The sequence below is a fragment of the Lampetra fluviatilis genome, chromosome 4 (assembly GCF_964198595.1).
Source record: "Lampetra fluviatilis chromosome 4, kcLamFluv1.1, whole genome shotgun sequence".
Taxonomy (NCBI): domain Eukaryota; kingdom Metazoa; phylum Chordata; class Hyperoartia; order Petromyzontiformes; family Petromyzontidae; genus Lampetra; species Lampetra fluviatilis.
In genome coordinates this window covers 30,502,601-30,526,889 of record NC_136278.1, presented here as the reverse complement: position 1 = coordinate 30,526,889, position 24,289 = coordinate 30,502,601, and the positions used below count along the sequence as shown (strand labels likewise).

At 49.8% G+C, this 24,289-nt stretch overlaps 1 protein-coding gene across 1 annotated transcript in view; it reads left to right on the top strand.

Annotated features, from left to right (window-relative positions):
* Positions 1 to 763: 763 nt before the first annotated feature.
* Positions 764 to 24,289, top strand: part of LOC144931738 (bone morphogenetic protein 7-like) — a 44,914-nt gene continuing 21,388 nt past the window's right edge. The window contains exon 1 of the mRNA XM_078855973.1: positions 764 to 2,148. Coding sequence (XP_078712099.1) covers positions 1,752 to 2,148 — 397 coding nt within the window. The 5' untranslated portion in view covers positions 764 to 1,751. The remainder of the gene's footprint in view (positions 2,149 to 24,289) is intronic.

Sequence of the window (24,289 nt, the reverse complement as noted above, 5' to 3'; positions counted from 1 at the left end):
CATTTATTTTATTTTTTACTTACGTGACTTTACCGAAAAAAAAGAGTATGAATCCTTGCAGTCACGAAAGCTTCAAATCTAGAAGTCCAGACACCCACCTCCAAATACGCCGGCAGCGATGTAACGCACAAATAATTAAATATAAAACAACGCCGGTCAATAACACTGCCACAAAGAGGGGATACGGATGTAATGTAGGCGACGTCTTGGGTTCCTCTGCTAATAATCGGGGTCATTGCCCCCCCCCCCTTATCTCTCCAAACACCACAAGCCACACGCGGTTTGCGTGAAGGTCGAGCGATGATAGACCTGCGATTGACGTTACAGCGTTACGTTCAGCCCCCCCCCCCCCGGCTTTTGTAGCGGGTGTAAAACTTTATGTAGTTTGCATCAGAACGAGTTTTTTTTGTTTTGCCAAACGCTCATGCCGCTGCAGGTCGTCACCTACGGACAGCGCCTTCATCACGCTCGATCAGCTCGCTAACCCCCCCCCTTCCCCAACGCCAGGGCACCGATCATTTGCCCGCACCTTGCGGTGACCCCCCCCCTCCATCCATTTAAAGTCAGGAGGGCGGGGGCTTGTCCCACCCTCCACACACATTTTTTTGAAATCCTCCTTCTACTTTTTTGTGTGGCCCAATGTCCATTAGGAAGCTTTGGGCTCCACCCTTTGCCTGGTCCCGCCTTTTTGAGTAATAGAATCCTCCCATCCCTCCTCCATCATCACCACCAGCAGCAAGCAACACAACCACCACCTCTCCTCCCCCCTCGACTCTTCCATTGTCCCGAGGGATTAAGTGCCGCATGTGGCTTGGCTGGCGTGCACTGTACTGTGGTTCAGCAACTCGAGGAACAAATCGAGAATTATCGGCATTTTGTGTGTGTGTGTCTTTGCAGTTCGGTTACCACACACGTGCGGAGTGGGGAGCATTGTCTGCGGACGCACGTAAGGGAAGAGGGGACTGGATTTTTTGGAAGCTTCCTGCCTTTTTTTTACATCTTCTCTTGTGGTTCTCTCTCGTGCGTGCGCGCGTGTTTGCAAAGGCTGTTTTAAAAAAAAAGTTTAAAGAAAGGTCATCATCGTCATCATCATAATACACGAGCCGTGCTTGGTGGTGGAGCAAACACGTGCTTCAGCTCTTGGGAAGACGAGGGAGGGTTGCGTGTCGTCCCACCACTCGCGGCTCAATGAGTTGCGCATTGAGGACTGGCAAACTCGTGAAAAGCGACTGGGTTTGAGCCACTGCGCGAGTTTGCAACCAGCAGCAGCAGCAGCAATTTTATCCATCGGCGTTGCCAATATCGGAGCGAAGAAGCGCCAGCAACTTCATCATTAGCAGCAGCAGCAGCAGCACCACCAGGTGCTACTTCGCGCTCGTCGCCAGCTCCACTACACGAGGATTGTTAGCAGCAGCAGCAGCATCATCATCGTCGGCACCCGTCAGCAGAAACTTCCTGAGTAGCACAGAGAGTTACCGCCGCAACCAGGAACTTCGCCATCACCGGTGGTTACCATCAAGTCGCCGATGCAAAGAAGGCACCACTGACAATCGGGAGCGTTACCGTTAGCGCACTCGAAGCAGCAGCAGCAGCAGATCGTCAGCGTCGTAACCACCATCACGATCGACGGCACCACAAGCGTTCGTCACCATCATCAGTAGCGGCACCACCAGCAGCAGCAGTAGCACCAGCAGCAGCAGTAGCGTCATCAACAGGTCCCATCATCATCATCAGCAGCACCACCACCAACCATGCCGGGAATCATCGCCCGCTGCTGCTGCTGCTGCACCCTGCTCGCCTTGGCGGCCGCCGTCTTCACGGCCGAGAACGAGATCCACTCGAGTTTCCTGCAGAGGCGCCTGCGTGGCCAGGAGAAGAAGGAGATTCAACGGGAGATCCTCTCCATCCTGGGGCTGCCGCACCGCCCCAGGCCCCAGCAGTACGGCAAACTCGCCGCGGCCCCCATCTTCATGCTGGACCTGTACAACGCACTGGCGGTGGAGCAGGGTGGAGGCGGTGTGGCCGAGGGAGCTCACGGCGGCGTCCAGCCGGTGCTGCTGCCCACGCAGACGCTGCCGCTCGTCAGCCTACAGGAGAGCAGCACCTTCCTCAACGATGCCGACATGGTCATGAGCTTCGTCAACCTCGGTGAGCGCGGCCGGTGGAGGAGGAGGAGGAGGACGACGCGCGTGTGTGGTGCGCGCCGCATCTTGTGCGTGCGCGCGCGTGCGTGTGTGTGGGGAGCGGTGGTGTCGTGGTTAGCGCTGCGCTACGAACCTGGCCCACCCGAGTTCGATTTGCCGCTCACGGCCAACATTTCTGGACCGGTCCTGGGCCTCCTCCTCTAGGTCGACTCGGCCTCAAATGAGTGACCTCGTGCGGTGTGGAGTAAACATCGCCCACTGGGGAGACAAAGGCGGTCGGGCGTGGTGCTGGCCAACCACCCCCTCGTGTGCCGTTCTGGCCTTCATAGGTGTTGCTCGCTAAGAGCACTTGCCCCAACAGTCTGTTACAGGCTGTATGGGGGATCTTTGTCTTTGTGTGTGTTCTAGACTCCCTTTTATACTGCTTGTGATCAGATGCGGAATATTGTTTGCTGGAGGAATCCGATGAGCAACGAAGCTCTTTCTTGTTTTCACGGATGTCCTGCAGTTTCACAGATGCCCGGGTGGCGAGTGGGATGACACCCGGCTACCTTGGCACACGTTTAAACTGGCCGCAAACCCCGCTGATGAGATGCAGAGAGATTGAAGGCGGTTCGACAAATACTGCTGGGAAGTGTAGTTCTAGAATCTAGAAGGGTCGCCGTAGGTTGATGGATCAGAGTGTTGCATACATTTCACCTGTGAAGTTCTCGGCTGCGTCTTTAAGACTCGTTTTCAAGAGTGTGCCTACAATGGGATGTTTGCTTTGGGCCATTCCGTTGTACGTAATGGGTGTTTCGCTTCGTTTGGGAGTGAGAATACCCACACTGATTAGGGGATAACGCTCAAAGTTGTACACAACTGGAGGAGCCTCGTTGTCATACTGCAGTCGTCTGGCTACGTACGGTGTGGAAGAAGTTCAACATACATACAACCGGCATAGCGACAGCTCTGTTCTTCACCTGAGGACGGCTGCTTGCGTTGAGGCCGAAACGTCGTGAGAATTTGATCTTATATTGAAATTGTATTATTTTATTATTTCCCTTCTATGTGACTTTACCGAAAGAACCAAGAATATGAATCCATGCAGTCACGAAAGCTTTAAATCGAAATTTAATCGGGATAGCGGAGTTGAGTCTGAAACTAATATACGTGATCCGCCAACCCTAGCAACTATGACATTTGATTCTCTATGTCCATGTAACATTGTGAGTTAAACAGGGTGATCCATTTATAGACAGCCCGCTGCAGTAACGAGGAGAGGGCATCACAAAGAAGTCTATTTGATTTCAAAGCATCCCAAAACGTTCTACCGTGAGTCTCGATGCGCGTGTCAACCCATCTAGCCCTCTTCTCTCTGTAAGATGTGGAGCCACCAAATCTCACAATACTGTAATCGATCACCATTCTAGAGAAAGGGTAATTGGAAAGCACTAGGGTGTCGATAAATGGATCGCCATGTATAAATGTACGTGCACATTAATAGGGTGCGTTATGTACACACTTGATTCTATATTTAGCTCGTACTGCTAAATAATTTGTGTACACACTTGTGTATATGTAAGCGTACTACACATTCATATGGCACAATGCATGCCTCTGCCTTGTGCCCATCCACTACACGGGACCTCCCCAGAATGCCGTGTCGGTCATGTGGATTGTTTGACCATACTTCACCCCGCTGGTCAATGCGGATTGGTGAAACGCGTTGAGAGAGGTGGCCATGCAGGGGCCGGGTTAGGCGTCACTCGCTACTTATGTCAGCCGTGGCCGGGTAGAGAACTCAGGTGGCCGGGTTAGCAGGGCATGGCGCACACCAAACTACACAAGACGACGCATTTGCTGTGTATGGCATTGCTATGCTGATCATGTGCGAGCCATACAATACACGGTGGCGGCGTGCCTTTGTGTTCACTGCGGTTTACAAATGGGAAGTAACTATCAATGCTAAATGCCCTTTAAATCACTGTTGTGAGAGTTCATTTCGAGTCAACACCAATACGTCATTTATCCCGGCGTGCCGCAATATTGGCGGCGCAGCAATTCAGGCCCGAGTGCTAATCATCTTCACTTTGGTTCTGTGGTTAATAGCTGGGGCATAACAGGTGTTATAGGCTGCTCGGGGGGGAGGGGGGGTGGTTACTACGCGGTGGGGAGCAGTGCATCATTATCCACCCCCCCCCCCGACTTTCACCGAAGCGCGTACTGGACCGGCGTGGTGAAGTATGGTCAAACAACTGCCACGACCCGCACGGCGTGGTGGGGGGGGGGAGAGGCCTTCATCCAGCAGTGGATTTACCAAAATAAAGCGCCTCGCGCGCGCGTCAAACGGTCTGAACAACGTGGCGATCATGACCATTCCGTTCTAAAACTGTTCAGCAGCAGCGACATTCCAACAGAGTGTGGCCTCTTGCTTGCTTGCCCTTCTTCGTATGGATGTTGAACTTCTTTCGCGCCGTACGTAGCCAACCATGCTAATCGGAGACGCGGGGCGGGGGTTGGGGTGTGTAAGAACAACAAACTAAACACAAAACAAAACCTGTTCTAAAGAAATGAGTGTTCAGTCGAGTTGTAAAAGTGCACAGTTCCAGCGGCGTCATTCAATCAAATCACCTGGAATGCCACAGATCTCGCAAGAAGCTAAGCGGATTTAAACCTGGTTAGTGTTTGTATGGGCGACTGCCACGCATTAAACAACGACCATTTGAATTTTGATTTAAAGCTTTCGTGACTGCAGGTATTCATATTCTTGGTTCTTTCGGTAAAGTCAAATTTTCTTGCTGTGGATTTCACACCTGATGATGATTGCTTGTGTTGCAGTCGAAACGTCGTGAGAATTTGTATTGTTTTATATTTATATTATTTTGTTATTTCCCTTCTACGTGACTTTACCGAAAGAACCAAAAATATATAACAACCATTTGGCTACTGCAAATGCCATTGTTGAACTGCGCTGCACTTGAATACTTCCATGTGTGTGATCCCTGCCTTTACAATCCCGCACGAAGAAGGGTGGTGAAGTATGGTCAAATAAGCCCCTCCCCGCCGCAAACCCGCACTACAGCGGATTGGCAAACGGGACTGCACGTGTATATGCATCGCCTAAGCTAACACGGGGGTTGATCCACTTGATGATATATACCCCCCACTGATTTCTAGTGTACACCTCTACTTATTTGAAACAGCTGATTAAATCCAGCCGTGTGGCACTTATGTAAGCGATGGCTCCACGCCTAACATAGGAGAGTGAGTGTTAAAAGATGTAAGTGTAATGGGACTCCCAGTTATCTGTAACTCCATCGGCCCCGTACGGTCTATACTCAGTGTGCAGTAGACCGCTGCTCACAGACTGGTTCTAGCAGACAGAAGAAGAAAGTGCCTCTCATGGCTCCAGCTGACTCATCTCGAGCAGCCCTCCACCAGTTGCCACGCTGTGCGTGTGTTGCTCCACAAACAGCATCTGAAGCTAATAAACGTGAGGTTAATCCTTCGAGTGCTGAGCGCAGTGGCTTGGGCCCTCGATGATGGATGGTCGTGACCCCGCAAGCACAACTCATGTTAGGGATTCGCACGTGCACCGCATTCCGTTCATTCTCTTGACTCAACAAAACCCGCGGAGATGTGTGATGCGATGCCCCCCTGCTCTGTAAACACAGCCATCGCCGCCACTTAGAAAGAAGCGAAACGGATTTGGCCTCGTCCATATATTTTTTTTGAAAGTGAGGTTCGTTGAAACTAGTGCCGGTTGAGTGTGTAAGGTACAAGCCAACAACATTTTCCTTGTCGGTTATGCACAAAACAGATCCGTGGCTCTCTAGCCTGGCCACCACCACCACCCCCCTCTCCATTCTCTCTCTCTCTATGGCGTGGGTCGATTCCATGACCTGTTGAGAATAATGTGTTATGGAGGAGAGCCATTTCGGGCAACATCACCGATTGTATATTTTCCACGTCGAGGGCAGTGTTATTGACGAATGTGTTGATGGGGTTTTTTGTGGCGGGGAGAGGGGGTGTTATTTGCGCTTGTACATTACTGCCAATGTACTATCGCCAAATAATGTGTAACTTTTGCAATTAAGTTAAGAGAGTCGTCAGAAACCGGTGGAGTATCTTTACCATCACCCTGTAAATACTCGGTGGTGTCCCCCCCTACTGTATGCTGTGCCCTTTGTCTTTTTTTTAAATCTCCCCTCCCCCATATCTCCACTGCAGTGTAATCGCCCCGTATGCGTGGGTGTTCTCCCTGCAACTCCGATTGTCTCCCACGCAGAAATGAATTCATTTCGGAAATTGCAAATTGCATGAGCATCTTCCCGAAACAATAATTTTCGACACCACCGTGTTTTTTTTTCTTCTTCCCCTTCTGGATACGTAACAGGCCATTCATACTTTCGTGACAATACTCGCCGCCTTAATTCGCCTACGGTTTGGTTCTAAATAAGAGGTTATAAATTAACTGACCGTGTGACGATTGTGGCATAATCGGGCATCTGTGCAACCTAAGGCCATCCCAGCGCCGCTGTTTATACAGACCCCGGTGAGAAATGAGGACACACAAACGCGCTTTGGATCCCCTCCCACATGCATTGTCTAAGCAAGCCCGGTAATGCAGAACCCTCCTTAAAACAAGCCACAGCGCGGTGTTTCAGGGTGACAACTATTTACAACCCACACGATGTGGGGAGGGAGGCCCTCATCCAGCAGTGGATTGGCAAAGGGGCTGTATATGTACATGTATAGCCAATGTGACGAACACAACCACAAACTAGAAACACAACAACAAAAATCACAATACAAATGAGATGGAAATAAGCTATAACAAAAACTATCGAATAATAAATCACTCGCCTCCTGGGTACACAAAGGGCATTGGGCTCTCCTGGGAATGTAAATGATGACTAAAACAACATCGATCCAATGTGTAATCTTATAATTTTTTGTATAACTGCTATAATTATCCCTTCGGTGCCTATATGGCCAGGTGCGTTTATCCCAACACATCGAGGGGTCTTTGTTGTCTCTACAGAAGTCGCCCCCCACCCCTTGCCCCAGGCTATCCTGTCCCCCACCATTCAGCCTCCCATTCTCATTCAGTTTCCACTCCAAAGGCGACTACGTGGCTTCCTGTCCACTTAGCACAGGGGCAGCCGAGCAGCCCGGGGCCATAGGCAGCTCGCCAAGCCTGCATTCCAGGTGTTCTCACCAAGGCAAGAGACACACAGAGAGAAAGAGAGGGCCCTTGAGATTCTGCACTGCCAAAAGTGGGCCACTTTGGCTTTTGAATGTGAGACAAAAGAGGGGTGAATGCCCAGCAGTTTGAGTCATACGCAGTAAATAACGTGTTTACCGTATTCTCCGGGTTATAAGAATCAGTATATGCATGTATACTGGAGGAATCCGATGATCTATGAAGCTCTTTATCACAGATAAGACGTGCTGGATAGTAAGACGCGCACCCCACATTTTGTACCTGGTGTCAATAACTATGCAAATCTGATGACACAGACACACCGGATTATAAGAAGCATCCCCTAACGTGTGCTTTGTGTAACATGGGTGAGTGGAAGAGCACGTGTCCAGAGTGACAGAGATTGATGGACATGTTTCATGATGGACTGCAGAGTTTACGTTTGGCACAAGCAGAGTTTACGTTTGGCACAAGTTGAGGGCAATTAGAAGACAAATACGTGAACAACGCTGATCAACCGCAATACGAAGTGTGGGGAGGTGAAATTGGCTTCTCTCGCTCGTGTGTCGTCAGGCTTAGCCGAATGGTCACATCCCGCTGAGTGTGACGCTAAAGGCAATAAAAAGCAGGCGAAATCCCACGACCAATTTTTGTCTGCCGCAGTAACCACTTGTGGACTCACTCAGTCCGGCATATTTCTCAACTGCAGTGAATACGCCTTGAGATGTCGTCGCAAGTTAACGCTTCACAAATCCAAAGTGGAACTGTGCACATTGGGAAGAGAGAATGAATGCACAGCAGTATACACGTATACCGTTAAACACCATATCTCAGAATGTACACGTACATTAGACGCGATATACACTGCACTGTATATATATAGGTAAAACGTCCATGAAATGGCACGAATTCCAAAGAACACCTTGTGCACATATTTGCCTTTTCAGAGCAAATATTTCGGGCACCTTTGCGGTTTCGTGTATTTGGTTATAACCCCGTACTTTTGCCCCCCCCCCCACCCCACTGGCAAAGTGTGAGGAATTCACCGTTGATTGCGTGTTATGGCCGGGTTCAAACTTGTATATTTGTTTGGAGACACAAAAAATGTCGGGTTAATCCTTCGGGTCAGTAATCCTGGTGGGACTTCCCTTGGCAGTTAATGGGGCGGTGGTGGCGGCGGGGGGGGTGGGGGGGGCTTCGGCGCCGAGGGAGGGGAGGGATGGCAGCCCCCCACCCCTCTGTTTGTTGGCACCAATATTTGCAGTATCTTAGCCCCCCCCCTTCCGAAAGCTGTAAGAACGGAATGTGGCTAAGTGTCCGCGCGGGGGGTTTAAAGGCCATCATGTGACAAGGCGGCTACCAGCAACCAAGGAGAGGCATACTTATTAGTGCCTAGGGCTTCCGGCAGAGCGAGTGTTGGTTTGGTGGCTTTAAACTCTCACGATTTGCATTTTAAAGGGGGGCGGGGGGGATATGTCCCGCTGGTGTTATTGGGAATCGTGGTTGAACGTTTCACTCCACGTTCTGAGAGCTTTGACGTCGACATCAAGATGCTTCTTCAGGGACAGCACACGGCACAACCCATTAAAAAACGCATCTGATGTGCTGTGTGAAGGAAGGACCATTGCCTGAAACGTTGCCTATGGAGTCTGCATGTCTCTCTCCCCCTTGGTCGCATGGATTTTTCTCCAGGTCCTCCAGTTTTCCCCTCCACATTTAGAAACATGCGTTTCGAGTATTTGGCTGCTATAAATGTTCACGTGATAAGCCACTTCGTTGAGCTATCATTTGTGGACAGGTTACCTCTGAAAAAGAGCTACATAGCTCAATGGGCCTTACCTGGTAAAATACAAAATAGTTTTAGTTTATCGGCTATAAACTGCGGGGCTGAATAGAGGTCAGGACAGTGCAGTGCCGCTAAAGCCATTATTGTAGAGTTCATCTGAACTCCCACATCTTTGCTACCCACATTCACCAACGCGCACTGACCGGCGCGGTGCAGTGTGATCAAAAAATCCCCCTGATCCGCACAGCTTGGAGAAAACTTTATCTAGCAGTGAACAGATAAAGGCCTCTACATGCGTATATACAATTTCACAGCACTTAGCACTTCCCATTTGACAAAAAATTGCTATATAGCTCAGTGGACCTTACCTGGTAAAATAAAAAAAATAGTGTAGTTTTATATTTCATACTCTTTGGTTCTTTCTGTACGGTGTCATTGGCGAATGCGGGCGTCTTTTTGTTGTTCGAAAAAACAAACAAACCGTACAGCACATTCTAGATTTGAAGCTTATTATTGTTGTCACTTCATACAGCAAATCTGGCTGTGACGGTCCCACCTGATGACGGAGACTTGTGTTGCCTCCGAAACGTCGTGATGTATTATTATTTTACTTTTTTATTAATATTAATTTCATTTTTAACCTACGTGACTTTACCGAAAAAACTAAGAGTTTGTACAGCACACCCGCAATATGCGTGTTCGTCCACCAGTCGATGGCTCTCACGCACGAAGTGTACGGCTGTGGCACCGGGGACAAAAGCTGGCCCCAGCACGTGTGCAAATCGACACCTCTCCACGGGCGTCTGTGTTGGACCGGCACAGGCATTTAACTTCAGCCCCGTTTCGTGAGAACTCCACGGACGCTGCCGCGCACGTGTTCTATGCTTCGACGAAAGCTGCGGGGAAAATGTCAAATGCCTGTTAAGAAATGACGTGCGCAATTAGACATTTGCACGCTGTGTAATTGTTACTATGTGTAGCATTGTTGTTGTTGTTGTTGTTGCAAGCTCCAGTCTCATTGCACTTGCACCGATTTTCATCATCGCAGCCCTTTGTCAGTGCAGCCATGCTGTGGATGCCTCCCCCGTGCATGCTGCGTTGGTAATTTGACCATACTTCACCATGGTGGTCACTGCAGGTTGTCGGAGGTGGGGCTGGGGGGAGAGGGGGGGAGGGCCCATTGAAAGGCTCTGATATGTCTTGACACAAATGTTCGCTGTGTGGCCAGGATTCGAACTCTCGGCTCGCTGGTTTCATAGTGCAGTGCACTAACCACTGCACCACAACTCCACTCACTGATTTAATAATATTCCGCTATGACCCCAGAGAGAAGGGGCTTTAAGGTATCCTCATACGTTGATGCAGCTTTTTTGTACTATGTCGAACGTCTTTCGCACCGTACGTAGCCCAACCGTGCTAATCTTGTGTGGGTGTCGGTGTGTAGCACTGCGCTACAAACCCGGCAACACGAGTTTGATTGCCGCTCACGATCAGCAACGGGGGCAAATATTTGAACCAGTCCTGGACCTCCCGCAGGAGTACTTGTGATTAGCTGGGTTATAAAGAGTTGCGCCGTTATAAAACTGTGTATAGAAAACAAAAACAGAAGGGGCGCAAGCTCCTTAAGGAACATTGCACAACTAACAAACTTGTTCACGGTCATAAACGAGTGTATCTTGTGCGGTGTGTGTGTCAACATCAGCACTGGGGGAGACAAAGACGTCCGGGCGTGGTGCTGGCCACGCGACCCCCTCGTGTGCCGCGTTGGTCTTCAGTAGAGGTGTTATTTTGTGTACAGTGCTTGCCCCGAGATTCTGTTGAATCACGGGAAGGGGATTTTTTTCCCCCTTTGTTTGCCTACCTCGTAACCTCGAGTTCCTACGGTCAAACCAGCTCACCTGATTCAAATTTTATATATATACACTGTATACTGAGACGAGGTCAATTGAAGGGGGGTGAGTCTTCCACCCTTGTCTTTTTCTCGCTCACACGAGTTGGATTTTCCTCGCTGTGTGCAGATCATCAGATGCGATTTCGTACGTTACGTGATGCGCTCGTGCATTCTTTCCTAATGGGCATTGGGGTCGTTGCTGTGTCGTGTCGTTGCACGTGTGATGATACATTGCCTGTTCCTATTCTTAGGTTTTTCGGTAAAGTCACGTAGGTAAAACAATTAAATTAATAAAAGTAAAATAAAATAAAAATAATATAATAAAATAAAATCATATTATAAAATATTATTATATAATAAAATAAAATGCGTAGACCCTATTTATCCAGCAGTGGATTGGCAAATTGGAAATGCATGATGCACGTGCAAGGGAACCCAGTAGTGCAGCGGAAGTGTGCACTACAAACCCGGCAACCCGATTTTTCATTCCTGCTCACGGCCAACACCAGGTGACGATTATCTGAACCGGTCCTGGGCTTCTCCTAGGTCGACTCAGCCTCAAATAAGTACCTCGTGCGGTGCGTGAACACCACTACTCGGGATACAAAGGCGGCTGGGCGTGGTGCCGGCCACCCACCCACCCACTCGTGTGCCGTGACGGCCTTCGTAGCTGCTCCGTCCCAACTTGGACACCTGTGAAAAAGGGCTTCATAGCTTATTGGATTGCTCCAGGATGAATACAGATTCTGAATCTGGCGATAGCACTTGCCCCAGCGGTCTGTGAAGGCAACACCGCGTGGAGGGGGCTTCGTCCGTGTCAGAGTCTGTGAAGTGCATCGGGGTGTCCAGTGATGAGTGACGTGGCTGTTGCCGCTCGAGACAATTTTGTCCTTTGCGCGTCTCCGTGTGGATGTTGACGGCGCTGTCATCCCACACCTGTCAACCCCCCCATCAGTGCCCCCTTACCTTATTACACACCAATTCAGACCTCAACGGGCACCCCGTGCCCCTTATACATCTCAACGTTCATCCTACAAAGTCCCATCACGAGGGAGAAACACAAACAAATGGACACATTTTTTTTTAGCCCGTATTGAAACGGCTTTACGCCATATGGACCTGAAAACTCAATTCTCCGTCGTGCTCTCGTCCCCTCCTGCTTCTCTCCCGTTTGCCACCGCGGCTTTAACGTCCGGTTATCACGCTCGCTCTCGAGCCCAATTATTATTATTATTATTCCCCCGAGGTTTTGTTTTTTGTTGCCGTTCAAGCTTTGGTTCAACAAACTCGAGTCCAGCGACCGTGCGCACGGCGTTCTGTAATTCCATCTGCCCCTCCTACCCCCCCACCACCTCTGTGATTGCTCCACTTTTTTTCCAACCACTCTGTGGTCGTCCACGGTGTTTATGACTGACCAAAGCCGTGCTGTTAACCCGGCCCACCTGAGTTGGATTCCCAGCCATGGATAATAGTTGTGTCCTGGCCTCGCATTGTATCAATCCCAGAGTGACTCGTGTGGTGAAGTATGATCAGAAACTCTCCCCCCAGTGGAGATTGACAGAGAGCTGTAATTAGTACCCCTCTAATCACAGTGTAACAAAATAAAGATTCTTATGTGAAATCATGACCACAAATCGTGGGATGGGGGGGGGGTCCAAAACCTACACCAATTTAAAATGACTGCTTTGAGTCTAAGACCACGCTAGCCCCTACCCTTCATCATCTCACTTGCCCACTCTTGGTTTTCCATTCCCCCGGTATGTCTGATCCTGTTATTGCATTAGAAACCCGAATTGACAACAGAGCTGCGGTGTTCCCCCCCTCCTCCTCCCCCCTGCCGACCCCGTTTCTACCACTGGATACGCCACATTTCAGGAGAGTTCACAGAATTTTGACATTTCGGAGAATTTCACATGTCACGATCTGCCCAACGCGATGATGCCTCTCATCTGTACACGGCAATCCGGCGCTCCTTACACTCGCCATCTTGACATCCATACCTCTCGTCCTGAACGATGAGCTTAAAAAAAAAAGTTTTCATAATTATACTGGAAAGATATCGGAATGTTAAAGGCTCCGTGGTTCCTTAAACGCCTCACTGTACCTGCATTTCACTTAATAAGCATAAACTGTATGCGGGTAGCTGTACTCTCAGCGACCTGCAGGGGTTTTTTTTCAGGAGGAACTCGTTTGCCACGTACCGATCTCGGCCGATGGGTTTTTAGATCTTCAAGACAAATTGTCGAGATGTTGCCCCTCTCACCCCATCCGGCAAACAGCAAAGCCTCCTCTTTGCCGCTACACTTAGCGCCATCGCCACCTATTAATCACCCCCTTGGGAATGAAGCGCGTTTGGGTTGGGAAACTTTATAGAGTTCGGGTGGTGGTGGTGGTGGTAAAGATATCATCTATTTATTGCATGTACTTTATCAGGTGATCATATCTTGCGGTGAAGACATGGGCGGAGTTTGGCAAATTTATGCATTTATTTCAGTAGTTTGCGATTAAGATAAAAAAATAAATTAATGATATGCACCCGCGATCTCTAATGTAATGGACAAAGCGAACCCCTGTCCCTCCGCCCCCAAATATAGAAGTCAAACTCCGCCTATGGGTAAAGGCATCACCTTTGAGAGTTTTCGCATGTTAGTTGCGGTCGGAAACAGTCGCTTACCCCCCCCCCCCCGAAGAAGAATAACAAACACTTACCATACGTGAGCTGGCATGTAACGATGCCTGGATTAACTTAGATTCTTTGCGCTCACGATGTGCGCATCGGATCACGCGTTTGAGAGACGACCATTACCCCAAATTATGAAAAGTTCCAAGTTGAATCGCTGCGGGGTTGAAAAGCGGAGGCCTTTGTGCGATTCGTTACTCTTCTGGAGTCAATCGGCATGGCTCGAAGTAAGTGGGAGGAAAACAAAAGTCCGGTTAAAATTGGGAGACGCAACGGCGAGTTTAGTGTTTGTTGTCCTTCCCCCGCACCTCCGATTAGCACGGCTGGCTACGTGCGGAGCGGAGGATCTTCAGCGTACCTACATACAGCTAGAACAGTTATTGGAGGCAGATCAGGATCGAAATGATGAAATAGAGGGAGTTGGGGACAAGGATCAGGTTTGGTGTGCTATTGGAAAAAGAAACGTAATGAAAAGCAATATACCAATGTGCTTAAAGAGGAAGTAATTTGTTTTCATTAAAAAAACCTGTTGTGACATAACTCAGAAACGTGGACATTGGCAAATAAAATTGAACAACGGCTGAAAAGCGAACAAAGAAGAAGCATGCCGAGATGCATGCTTGGAATAATTACACGGAGAGACATAAAGAGGAACACGTGCACCAGAGAAAGTGGACAATCTAGGAGACGTCAAATTGACCTTTAGGAACAGTAAGTAGGTTAAGGCCGGGACACGTCACGTGACAGGACGATGGCTGATGGCCAAGACCAACGACAGAGTGGCAGCCACGGAAAACTCCCGAGAAGACGTCCTCCACAGAGACGGAGCGATGCGATCAGCCCGTGTGCTGGAGCGGGATGGATTGTTGCGTCACAACACCCTAAGGGATGGTGACGGCAGCAGACAAATCGTGGCGGACGATGGTGACGACGAGACGCGAATGTGGCGCCGGTTTGGGTTGGTGCAGGGTTAACGGTGCCCGGCGTGCGAACGTGCGCAGGCAGGAAGCCCCCTTTGCCTTGCTCACCTTGGCAGTTCCCTGCCACGTGGTGCGCCACTGGGATTTGAGCTCTGCGTCGAGCGGGGGACTCGGCCCCCTTATGTATGCCAGGTGCGTGTGGCAGTGCAGCTAATTCGATGATTGATGGCTTCCCGGTGGAGGCGATTCCGCGCTTTGCAGGGTCTGAGTCGTTTTTTTTCTCTTTTCCGGAAGCGCCGTGACCCACGCACCGCGCTGCCCCGCATCCCGTGCTCGCGGCCGTGCACCGGCGACGGCCTTGCCAGAGTCCCGCGGGAACGGCGCAGTGGCGGCTGCAGCAGCAGCGGCAGTGGGGGGCGACGGGGGAGGTGGAGGTGTTGATCGAGCAGCGTGTGTTTTCGATGCGTGTTTTCGGGTTGTTCGGCATGATTGTCCGACGTTACCGTCCCCTTGTTCCGGGAGAACCCGAGAGGAGGGTGCCGTACAACACAAACCCACGCAGCGACGATTGAGTGTTGAGGGTGGAGCGGTGGGGCAATGGTCAGCGCACTGCTGTGCAAACGTGGTGATATGAATAGATACCGAACCCTCCCCCGCCCCCAAAATGTGAACAAATATATATGCGGTATGCAATTTTTAATTCAAGCTATCGGTCCAATTTTATTTTATATGTGGTGTTCAGAGGCACTTACATTCATACACAGTATTTTCCAAGCAATTAGCTAAATGACCATCGACAAAGTGATGGCAATTGTTTTTTAATGAGAGAAACGCGATATTGTTCCATTTACAAAGAACATTTCGGGACAGAACAGGAGAAGTTTTTGAGGCACGTCTTAAATTGCTCGAATTAAAATGTGGAATCAATAAATCAACTTCGGTATGAATAATAAACGAAAGCGATCTTCATATTGACGGTGGATTTAGCCTCATCACAAGCGACGACGATGACGACGATGACGACTGGAGTGTTTTTCATCGGGCGAAAAAAATCAACAGCTCGTTTTTTTAAAATATATATATAATGTTCCACTTTAAACTTCATTTTATGCTGGTGCCACTGTTTTTGCTTAGCACCCTGCCAGGTTGCTTCCTCTTGGGCTGGCCATCGTAACTCGCGCCGTGGGGAGCAGCTGCTGAAGAGATTGCCGGAACGCTTAGCGAGCGTTGTGCTGCGGCAGCCTGGATCTCCCGGCGTTGCCGATGGGTTGCGAGTGATACCTTGGACCGACAGGGTGATCCTGCCGAGCTGAGAGATTTTTCCCCCCCCTGCTGCACTGAGGGGGGAGGGCATTTTATACCTGTTTTTTTTTTCAGGTCAAATTGTTTAAGTAATAAAAAATGCCATTTAGAATTTTTTTTATCTTTGCTAAATTATGAACTTGAATACGTGAGATTGAGTGTCGCGCGCGTTGCACATGATGTAAATCTATTTGTTTAAATTCACAGTTAGCCAAGCACACGCACTCAAAATCCCAAAGCGTCAAACAGCGACATTGAGTGTGTAATGCACGAGGTGTTATACGTCCGTTAAATTGAGCAAGCTCGTCAGGATTTGGGAAAAGAGACGGTGGGAGGGAATTCCCCATTCCTTGTTCGAGGAAAGAAGCGGAAAGAGCTGCTTTGCGACCTGCAGGGTGGTGGTGGTGGTTGAACACCGTGGATAGGATGAAACGGTCTGTCTGGAAGACTGACGGAGCCCTCGAACGTGAGTTGAGGGATCAACGAGTGAAGTGTACGGGACCTATATCCATGGTGGTGCGCGGTTGCAGAGTGATAAGGAGGCCGACTGACTGCCGGTGAGCGAGCGAGCGGTGTGACTGAGAGCTGGGATAATCAGTCGATCTCGCTGCTTGATGTTAGAGTCTATCAGCTGGTATGCTGTACCCCAGGTGCTCTAACCCATTTTAACTACTTTGGCCAAATATGTGCTCTGGATACTGTGGTAGTAATCATTATTCAGAATTAGCATTTTGATGCATACTAGGACCTGTTCAAGTTGCATGACGTGCTGTGTAAAGTTTACGCACAAGAAACAACACCTGGGAATGTGCCCGATTTCCTCAGATCTCAGATGCTAAGCAGGGTTTTTAGCCTGGACAATGCTTGGATGGGTGACACACGCCATACAAACCAGGTTGTCAGAGGTGCATGCCGGGCTATGCTACGTTCAGCAGGGGGCAGTAGCCAAACCCATTGTTGTACTGCATTTTCTATGCTGCCCGCCTTCAAACTGTGCACTGACCAGCGTGTACGGTTAGCTAGCGTCCCCGTAACTCGCACGATGTGGGGAGGCCATCACATAGACGACGCCTAACACATTCCTCCTGCGGAGGGAGCTGGTAGGAACGTTGGGTTGCTCGGTCAATGGCCAGGGTCAACGGTGGCGTGGTGTATTCCGCAAATATGTCCGACTGTGAGTTCGGGCACAAGCCGGCGTGAGTAGGCTAAACGTTGAGGTGTATAAGGGCACCACGGGGTGACCAGCTCCTCCCCACCCAGCCCCACCCCACCCAGCCCCTCCCCACCCTCCCCACCCAGCCCCTCCCCACCCAGCCCCTCCCTGCACGACGGACACAATAATCCCCTGTGGGCTGGTGTAACCAGGAGGTTCCTACCAGTATAACGAGGCACCGAGTCTGCACCAACCACACACACACACACTTGTGGCAAAACATGAAAAACAAATATGCCTCGATAATGTGATGCATTGTCCTTGACACTGATCGGCCTACACAGGAGACAGCCTCCTTCATGGCTGTTGGCCTTTTGGCATTCTTTGGTCTGGCACCGATGAGACAGGACCAAGCAGGAGACTGGATGCCTTGCCAATAATTGTCTATCTGCTGTTTTGAACACCTTAGCTGCTGTATTATTTCCAGAAAGGGCTGCGGCCTTTTTATTATTCTTATTATTATTATCATCCAGCAGTGGATTAACAAACAGTGCCGTACGTGCATTTTAAAGGCCATTTGTTACGGAAGTCAGATCATGTAGTGGTACTGTATATGCGTGAGGTCGACAATATTTTTTACAGCGATTTAAAATTTGTGCTAGCTTCGTGGCATCTAGAACCCTCTCGGTATATCACTGATAATAACATAGTCTCGGCTGTTCGATCGTGCGCGAGTCCACGTGATGGATTTCATTTCATCCCGTGCGGTTGTCCATCCGCTGGGTCACGTGTCGGGCACGCGCTGTGATCCGCGCGTTGGTCCCACATGGCGACCTTGCCTTGCCGTTACGGGTTTCTCTATCCGAACACGAAGGGCAATAATAATGATTCTGTTTGGGTTGCGCACCCCGTTTTTGTGCGCGGTTCGATCTTCAAAGCGGCACTCGGACTCTCTACCCCCCAGCTTCACCACTTAAACTTCGAGCTGTACAAGCAGTGGAATGCTTTATTGGTGGAGTTATGGTGAAGGACGGTGGGGCGGGGAGGGGGATAATTAAAGACAAGTGCGGTGGTTGGGACTTTTTACACTGTGCCCAAGTTATGGCAGCTATTACCAAGTTATTACAGAGGAATCCTGCCACATGCGTTACGAGTGCATTTCGCTGTGCGGCCACGGTAATCTTACCCCACTGGCGGCCACAGTTATGGCTCCTAACATTGTACGCTTTTGAAAATTGAAACCTTAAATACACTTATAAATAATAAATAAAAACGCGTGCATGCAAAGTCCATAAAAAAAACACTTTTTTGCACAAGATGCTGTCAATTTCTTTGTTTGGGAGATTACCAGCAGCTGCCGCAAATTTTTTTTTTGCTGGTTGAAAGGCATAATCATGTTATGAAAAGTCTCTTTTGCCATTTCCTATGTTAAATTATGTTTAACGGACGGCCGAGGTCGATGAATTAAACAAACAAAAATATATTTCTGCATTGTGCGCATGGATCCAGTGTGGTTGGTGTAAGGTCTCCCAAGTGTGTCGGTCAAGTGATGCACCTGGTGTGGAATTTGTCGTGAATTCAAGTGTTAGTTAATTGGTGGGGCGAGTGGTGGATTGATTGTAGAGTGGAGCGGAATTTTAAACGTTGATCTGTGTAGGATTACGTGTTGAACTGTGGTCCACATGCTGTGTCTTGTGGCTCTCTGTGTGGTGGTTTATGCATTGCTTTATATGGGTAGTTCTCACGTTGCTTCTTAAGCTAAGCTCTGCATTGGTCCATGCGGGTTGCTCTCGCATTGGGTCCTTGGTTAATGTCTTCCTCGCTCTGTGAGGTCACGTGTCGATCCGTATTGTTTTCTGTGCATTGGTTCGTGTGGTGGGTACACGGCGATTGGTGAAGTTCGTCCGTGCGTTCGCTCATCTGGGCAGCTCCACGGCTGAACAAAATGTGGGTCATCATTCGTGCAAATCACACAGTGCCTTTTTACTTGGGCGCAGTATGTCGACAAATTTTTGCCTGAATTCAGATGTAAATAATTAGTCCACCTTGCTCGACAAGGGAGAAATGCTCGTAAAATATTGGGCCACGGTGTGGGACGTGCACGGATTAACTTGACATTTTCATCCGCACTGGCATCACGGTCATCGCGCAGTCTGTTTCATGTACACGTTCCATAAATAAGCCATATCTTCTCAAATCATCGATAATTATACGTTCGAAATGACACCCCCTACATGTATAATTAAGACAATCTAGACGTTTTTCACTGCCAGGATCATCTCCTTTTGTGGAACTGCCCGTCTGCTCGTGAGGCCGCGTGTTGGCTGCCGCCGCTGTGCTCCGCACGTTGTGTCGACGCGCGGCCAAACGCGCTGCCCGACGGCACCGACCGGGCATGCGACGGGGCGGCTCGCCGCAAATGGCTCCTCGTGGCAGCGGCGAGAAACAAACGGCGGGTCTGTGCGCGCGTCGCCGTGCCTCCGTTCCCGTCACTCCGCAAGCCACTTGTCAGAAAAAATGCGCGGCCGGCAGAGGCTGCCAGCTACAGTAGCGAGAGGGGCGCGCTCGTGTTCGCTCGTTCGCTCAGCGCCGACGAGATTGCCCCCCCTCCCCGACCCGCCCCCGGATGATCCCGTTGCTCGCGGACGGCGTTTCGTCTCCGCGGCAGTAATGCGAGGAGGAACAAAACTGCCACGCGGAATACTTTGAGTAACATCGTCGTTAGCTTCAGTATTGTGCGGCTTTTGGCCAAACGTCGCTGCATCACGCGCCTTTCAGACGAGTTTCTGCGGCCGTCTGGAACGCTCTTCCTTGCGATATTAGGAAGCCACTGGAGCTATGCACTTTTAAATCCTCTCGATTGAAACCTCATTTCTTTCGAACTGCTTTTTGTGTTTAGTTTGCTGTCCTCCCCCCACACATCCGATTAGAGCGGTTGGCTACGTGCGGTGCGGAAGAAGTAAAAAATAGATGCATCCTGAATTCTCATTCTTTGAGGTCGTAATGTCTGCTACTTTCATTTTTTTCCCCTCCAATGTATCCGCAGGAAATCTTATGTCCTGTGGGTAGGTTCTTACTTTCATCCACATTTTCTGGCAGGTAAGAGGAGTGATCCAAAAGTGGCAGCAAATAAATGTGTCTTCATCACAACTATTATCTATCCACTGCTGAATGAGGTCCCCACACAGCGCTGTCACCACCCCTCTTGGTCCAAGCGCAACTGCTATCCATCTCACTCCTCCAAGTGAACCGCATTTGATTACTCCCCTGGTCGCAGACTCCTGTAAGGGATACATTGATCCTATTATCCGTGTCTTTTCGATGAATGTTTGCGGGGTCCACCAATGGTGTTCCCAACGTCACTACAATAGCAACCTCACGTGACAAAGATAGGAGGAGTTTCACTATAATATATCACTATAATATATCACTATAATATATCACTATAATATATCACTATAATATATGCAATAATAAAAAAAATCCATAATTATTACATGTGAAACATAAATACATAAGTAGGCCTGAGTAACATGCGATTCTGAATATGTAACGGCAGGACTTGTGCTGATCAGCAACTGCGACCTCGTGAATACAGACTCATGATATTATGTTCTGGGAGGAGACGAATGAGGTTTTAAAACATTTTCATAATAACAACGTATCTACAGAGAAATGTGAAACCCGTGGCCAGATTTCAAAAGATAGACAGTGGTGAGCGATGCGGCTCGAGTTAGTTTGAGGCTATCGAATTTCAGAAACGTTTTTTTTCCCCCCCCTTGTTTAAATGTACGAATATTTCTGTGGCAGTGGGGAGGGTGGTGGGGTGGGGATAGCAGCAATCAAACTGTTTTGAGAGCAGGCTACTAATTAAAAAAACCCCACAAATGACGTGAACCTCGTGGTTAGGACGATGCCGGGATATCAGCTCACTCGTCGAGCGGCAGGGCTCGCAATCAAGAGGGTGATGAGCTCGCATCCCGGCCACGGCTGCCGTAGTCAGCCCTTCGTGTATCTGGTGGGGGGTAGGTAAACTGGGTAGAAGTAGTAGATGATGTTCAGTGAAAATGTAGCAGTGGGGTGTGCTTTGGATGGCATTGTATTAATCTAGAATTTACAGCACTTGCCCTGGACTGCTATTGCATATACTGTAAGTACTGGCCAATACTAAATTAGGCATGAGGAAATGTTTCAACTGTGTCGACTATTTGACTCGCTTGTCTGTGACGTTGGGAGGCTGATTTTTTGCGAATGTCTTGAAGTGAGAGATAAATCGAGGAAGGAACATGCCCGGGATGATGTCCGCCACGAATACGGAGCGATGGAATCCGCCTGCGTGCAGGAGCCGGATGGATTGTTGCATTGTGGGAACATGGGAGATGGCGATGACTTGGTGAGGCCTTCATCCAGCAGTGGGTTGACCATGGCCGATGATGAGCCTGTCACTCGGTCACGAGGCGTTGTCCTCAATTAGAGCGGTGGTTCTTCGTCACCTGGGGTGCACGCTTCTGCACCCCCTGGGGGTGCGAGATGCCCTTTCGGGGATGCGAGACGTGGCCTGATTTTTTTAGAATGTAAATAATCGAAAACACAATTTAAGGACGGGCACGTAAGTGCAACTACTTTGTTTCATCAAAGCCGTTGTATGTATTCACATTATACTGGTAGGAACCTCCTGGTTACACCAGCCCACAGGGGTTTATTGTGTCCGTCCGTCGTGCATACAAAAATGGGAGGGGTGGGGCTGGGTGGAGAGGGGAGGGTGGGGAGGGGCTGGGTGGGGAGGGTGGGGAGGGGCTGGGTGGGGAGGGTGGGGAGGGGCAGGGTGGGGAGGGTGGGGAGGGGCAGGGTGGGGAGGGGAGGGTGGGGAGGGGCTGGGTGGGGAGGGTGGGGAGGGGCTGGGTGGGGAGGGGCAGGGTGGGGAGGGGCAGGGTGGGGAGGGGCAGGGTGGGGAGGGGAGGGTGGGGAGGGGCTGGGTGGGGAGGGTGGGGCTGGGTGGGGGGTGGGAGGGGTGGGGCTGGGTGGGGAGGGGCTGGTCACCCCGTGGTGCCCTCATAAAACTCAACGTTTAACCTACTCACGCCGGCTTGTGCCCGCCCTCACAGTCGGCCATATTTGCGGAATACATCACGCTGCTGTTGACCCTGGCCATTGACCGAGCAACCCAACGTTCCTACCAGCTCCCTCTGCAGGAATGTGTCAATGTTTTTTAATGGATGAGAACCAAAGGGTTGCAAGGCTGCATTAAAGGTTAAGTACCACTGAATGAAGACAGTTGACAAACGTGTAACACCGTTCGCTCCTGAGTTTGACTCGTTCCCCAGGGGTTGCTCTGTCCTTTCACATCCACATTTCTTCTCACCTGCGCCATTCTTCCACACCACTAATCCGCGATCCGTAACTGGCATTCCCTCTCGCTTCCTTGCCGCCTCGATGTTTTCCTCCGAAACGCTCTCTGCAAGATGTTCGGTGTGCACGACAAACAATTTTAATTTATACGCAATTGCATCTGAAGACCTCTTTACAATAACCCTCATTGCTAAATTTGGTTGTGAGAATTCTACTTCATCTCCACCTGTGAGATAAAATAATAAGAGTGGCAACGTTAAACTCTTGTACAGTACACGTGACGATATAGTTTGTTTGGCTGTACCGGGTGGTGGAGGGTCTTGATGACACATTTGGCCAGATCATTACGTGGCTTAACCAGAAAATCTATTCTGAAACAGACGTTGGTTTCATGTCCTTTATGGAATTATTATGAATACCTCTTCGTGCACGAGCCTCCATCAATTAACATTGATAATGATGTCCCCTATCCTTGCAGGAAAACCTCACTCAGTCGAGTCCTTTCAGCACAGTCCTGCAATGCGATGTTTGGCCAATTCGGTGAATGACTCATTTTAACTTGGGTTGAAAACTGAGCACGAACCCCATGTGAAGGGGTAACAAAGGTCCAGACAGATGCCCCCAGGGACCCGTCTGCTGCGCTCCCTTTGCCTGGACTACCTCCCAGCCCAACGGATTTGGAAGTTTCGCAAGTCTACGTGAACCGCCAACCCTCATTCTCAAAGCGCCGGATCGCAGGCGTTTGCAGCGCCCGGCTGGTCGAGCGTCTCGGTGCGCGGCCCTGCGACGCCTTGCCCGGAGTCGTGTCAGGTGCCTGGCACGTGTGAGAGTGAGCCAGTGCTGCTCCTGGATTCCCTGCGTGTGTGTCTGTGTGCGTGCGTGCGCTCGGCCCCAATGGTTCTCTGGGCACTCGTGCCAAGGCAAACAGCGGTTTGTGTGGATAGTCCCGCCGTGTGCCTGCACGCAGCCCCTTACCTGATACGCCCGCGGGTTCACTTAGTGGCTCCCGCTTGCCAAGACCGAGCGGATTATGACGTCTTCAAAGTATTTTTTTTTGTAAACGTATTAAAAGGAGAAACTAACAGTTTGTCGGGAGAAAGCAAAAAAAAAATGGACGCGAAAGTACAAAAAGAAAAAGTGAATATGATTTATAATTCGCGAGTTTGGTTTCAAATGGTTGCTTCGGAGTGTTGTTGTGCAGCTGTGTAGCGGCCAAACAGCTGTATTTCTCTGGCCACCCAATCATCTCCCAATCAACCGAAATGTTTTCTTCGCTTTTTTTTGGGTGGGGGGGGGGGGTTTGTATAACGCGAACAAGTTGGCCGCTAAAAAAAAAAAACATCGCCCCCTTGTTCTTTGCTGCTGAGCTGCACACACACAACTGTGGCTGGGGGGTGGGTAGGGGGGATCGGCATTAATTAAGGGACTTGGTAACGAGCGATGTTGCTTTGTTCAACACCGTGGCGGCGGTGGCGTTCGTGCTGTCGGACCAAAAAAAACAACAACCCGACTTGCACGCTATTCTCGCGTGACTGAGCGTAAGCTCTTGGGGTGCGCGCTGGAGTGTGCGTGTATTGCGTGCGTCTGCTAGCACAATCGCGCGCTTAATTTAACTTGGCACCGCACGTATTTGGCGCGCATTTTAGCCGACGACAGCACTCGCGTTGCGCAATTTCTCTTTAATTAATAGCAACACAAAAGTTAGCCGCCGCCGAACGAACGAAGTGCTCGCCTTTTTTCGAATAGATTTTTAAGTCCTTTATATTAAGTTCACTTGCGCGCTTGCTTGCTTACGACCGTGCAAATCTTTCGGTCGTTTTTTAACCCACTTCCCGTGATCCAATCGAGCTGACATTTTGCACACAGACTCGTTGTG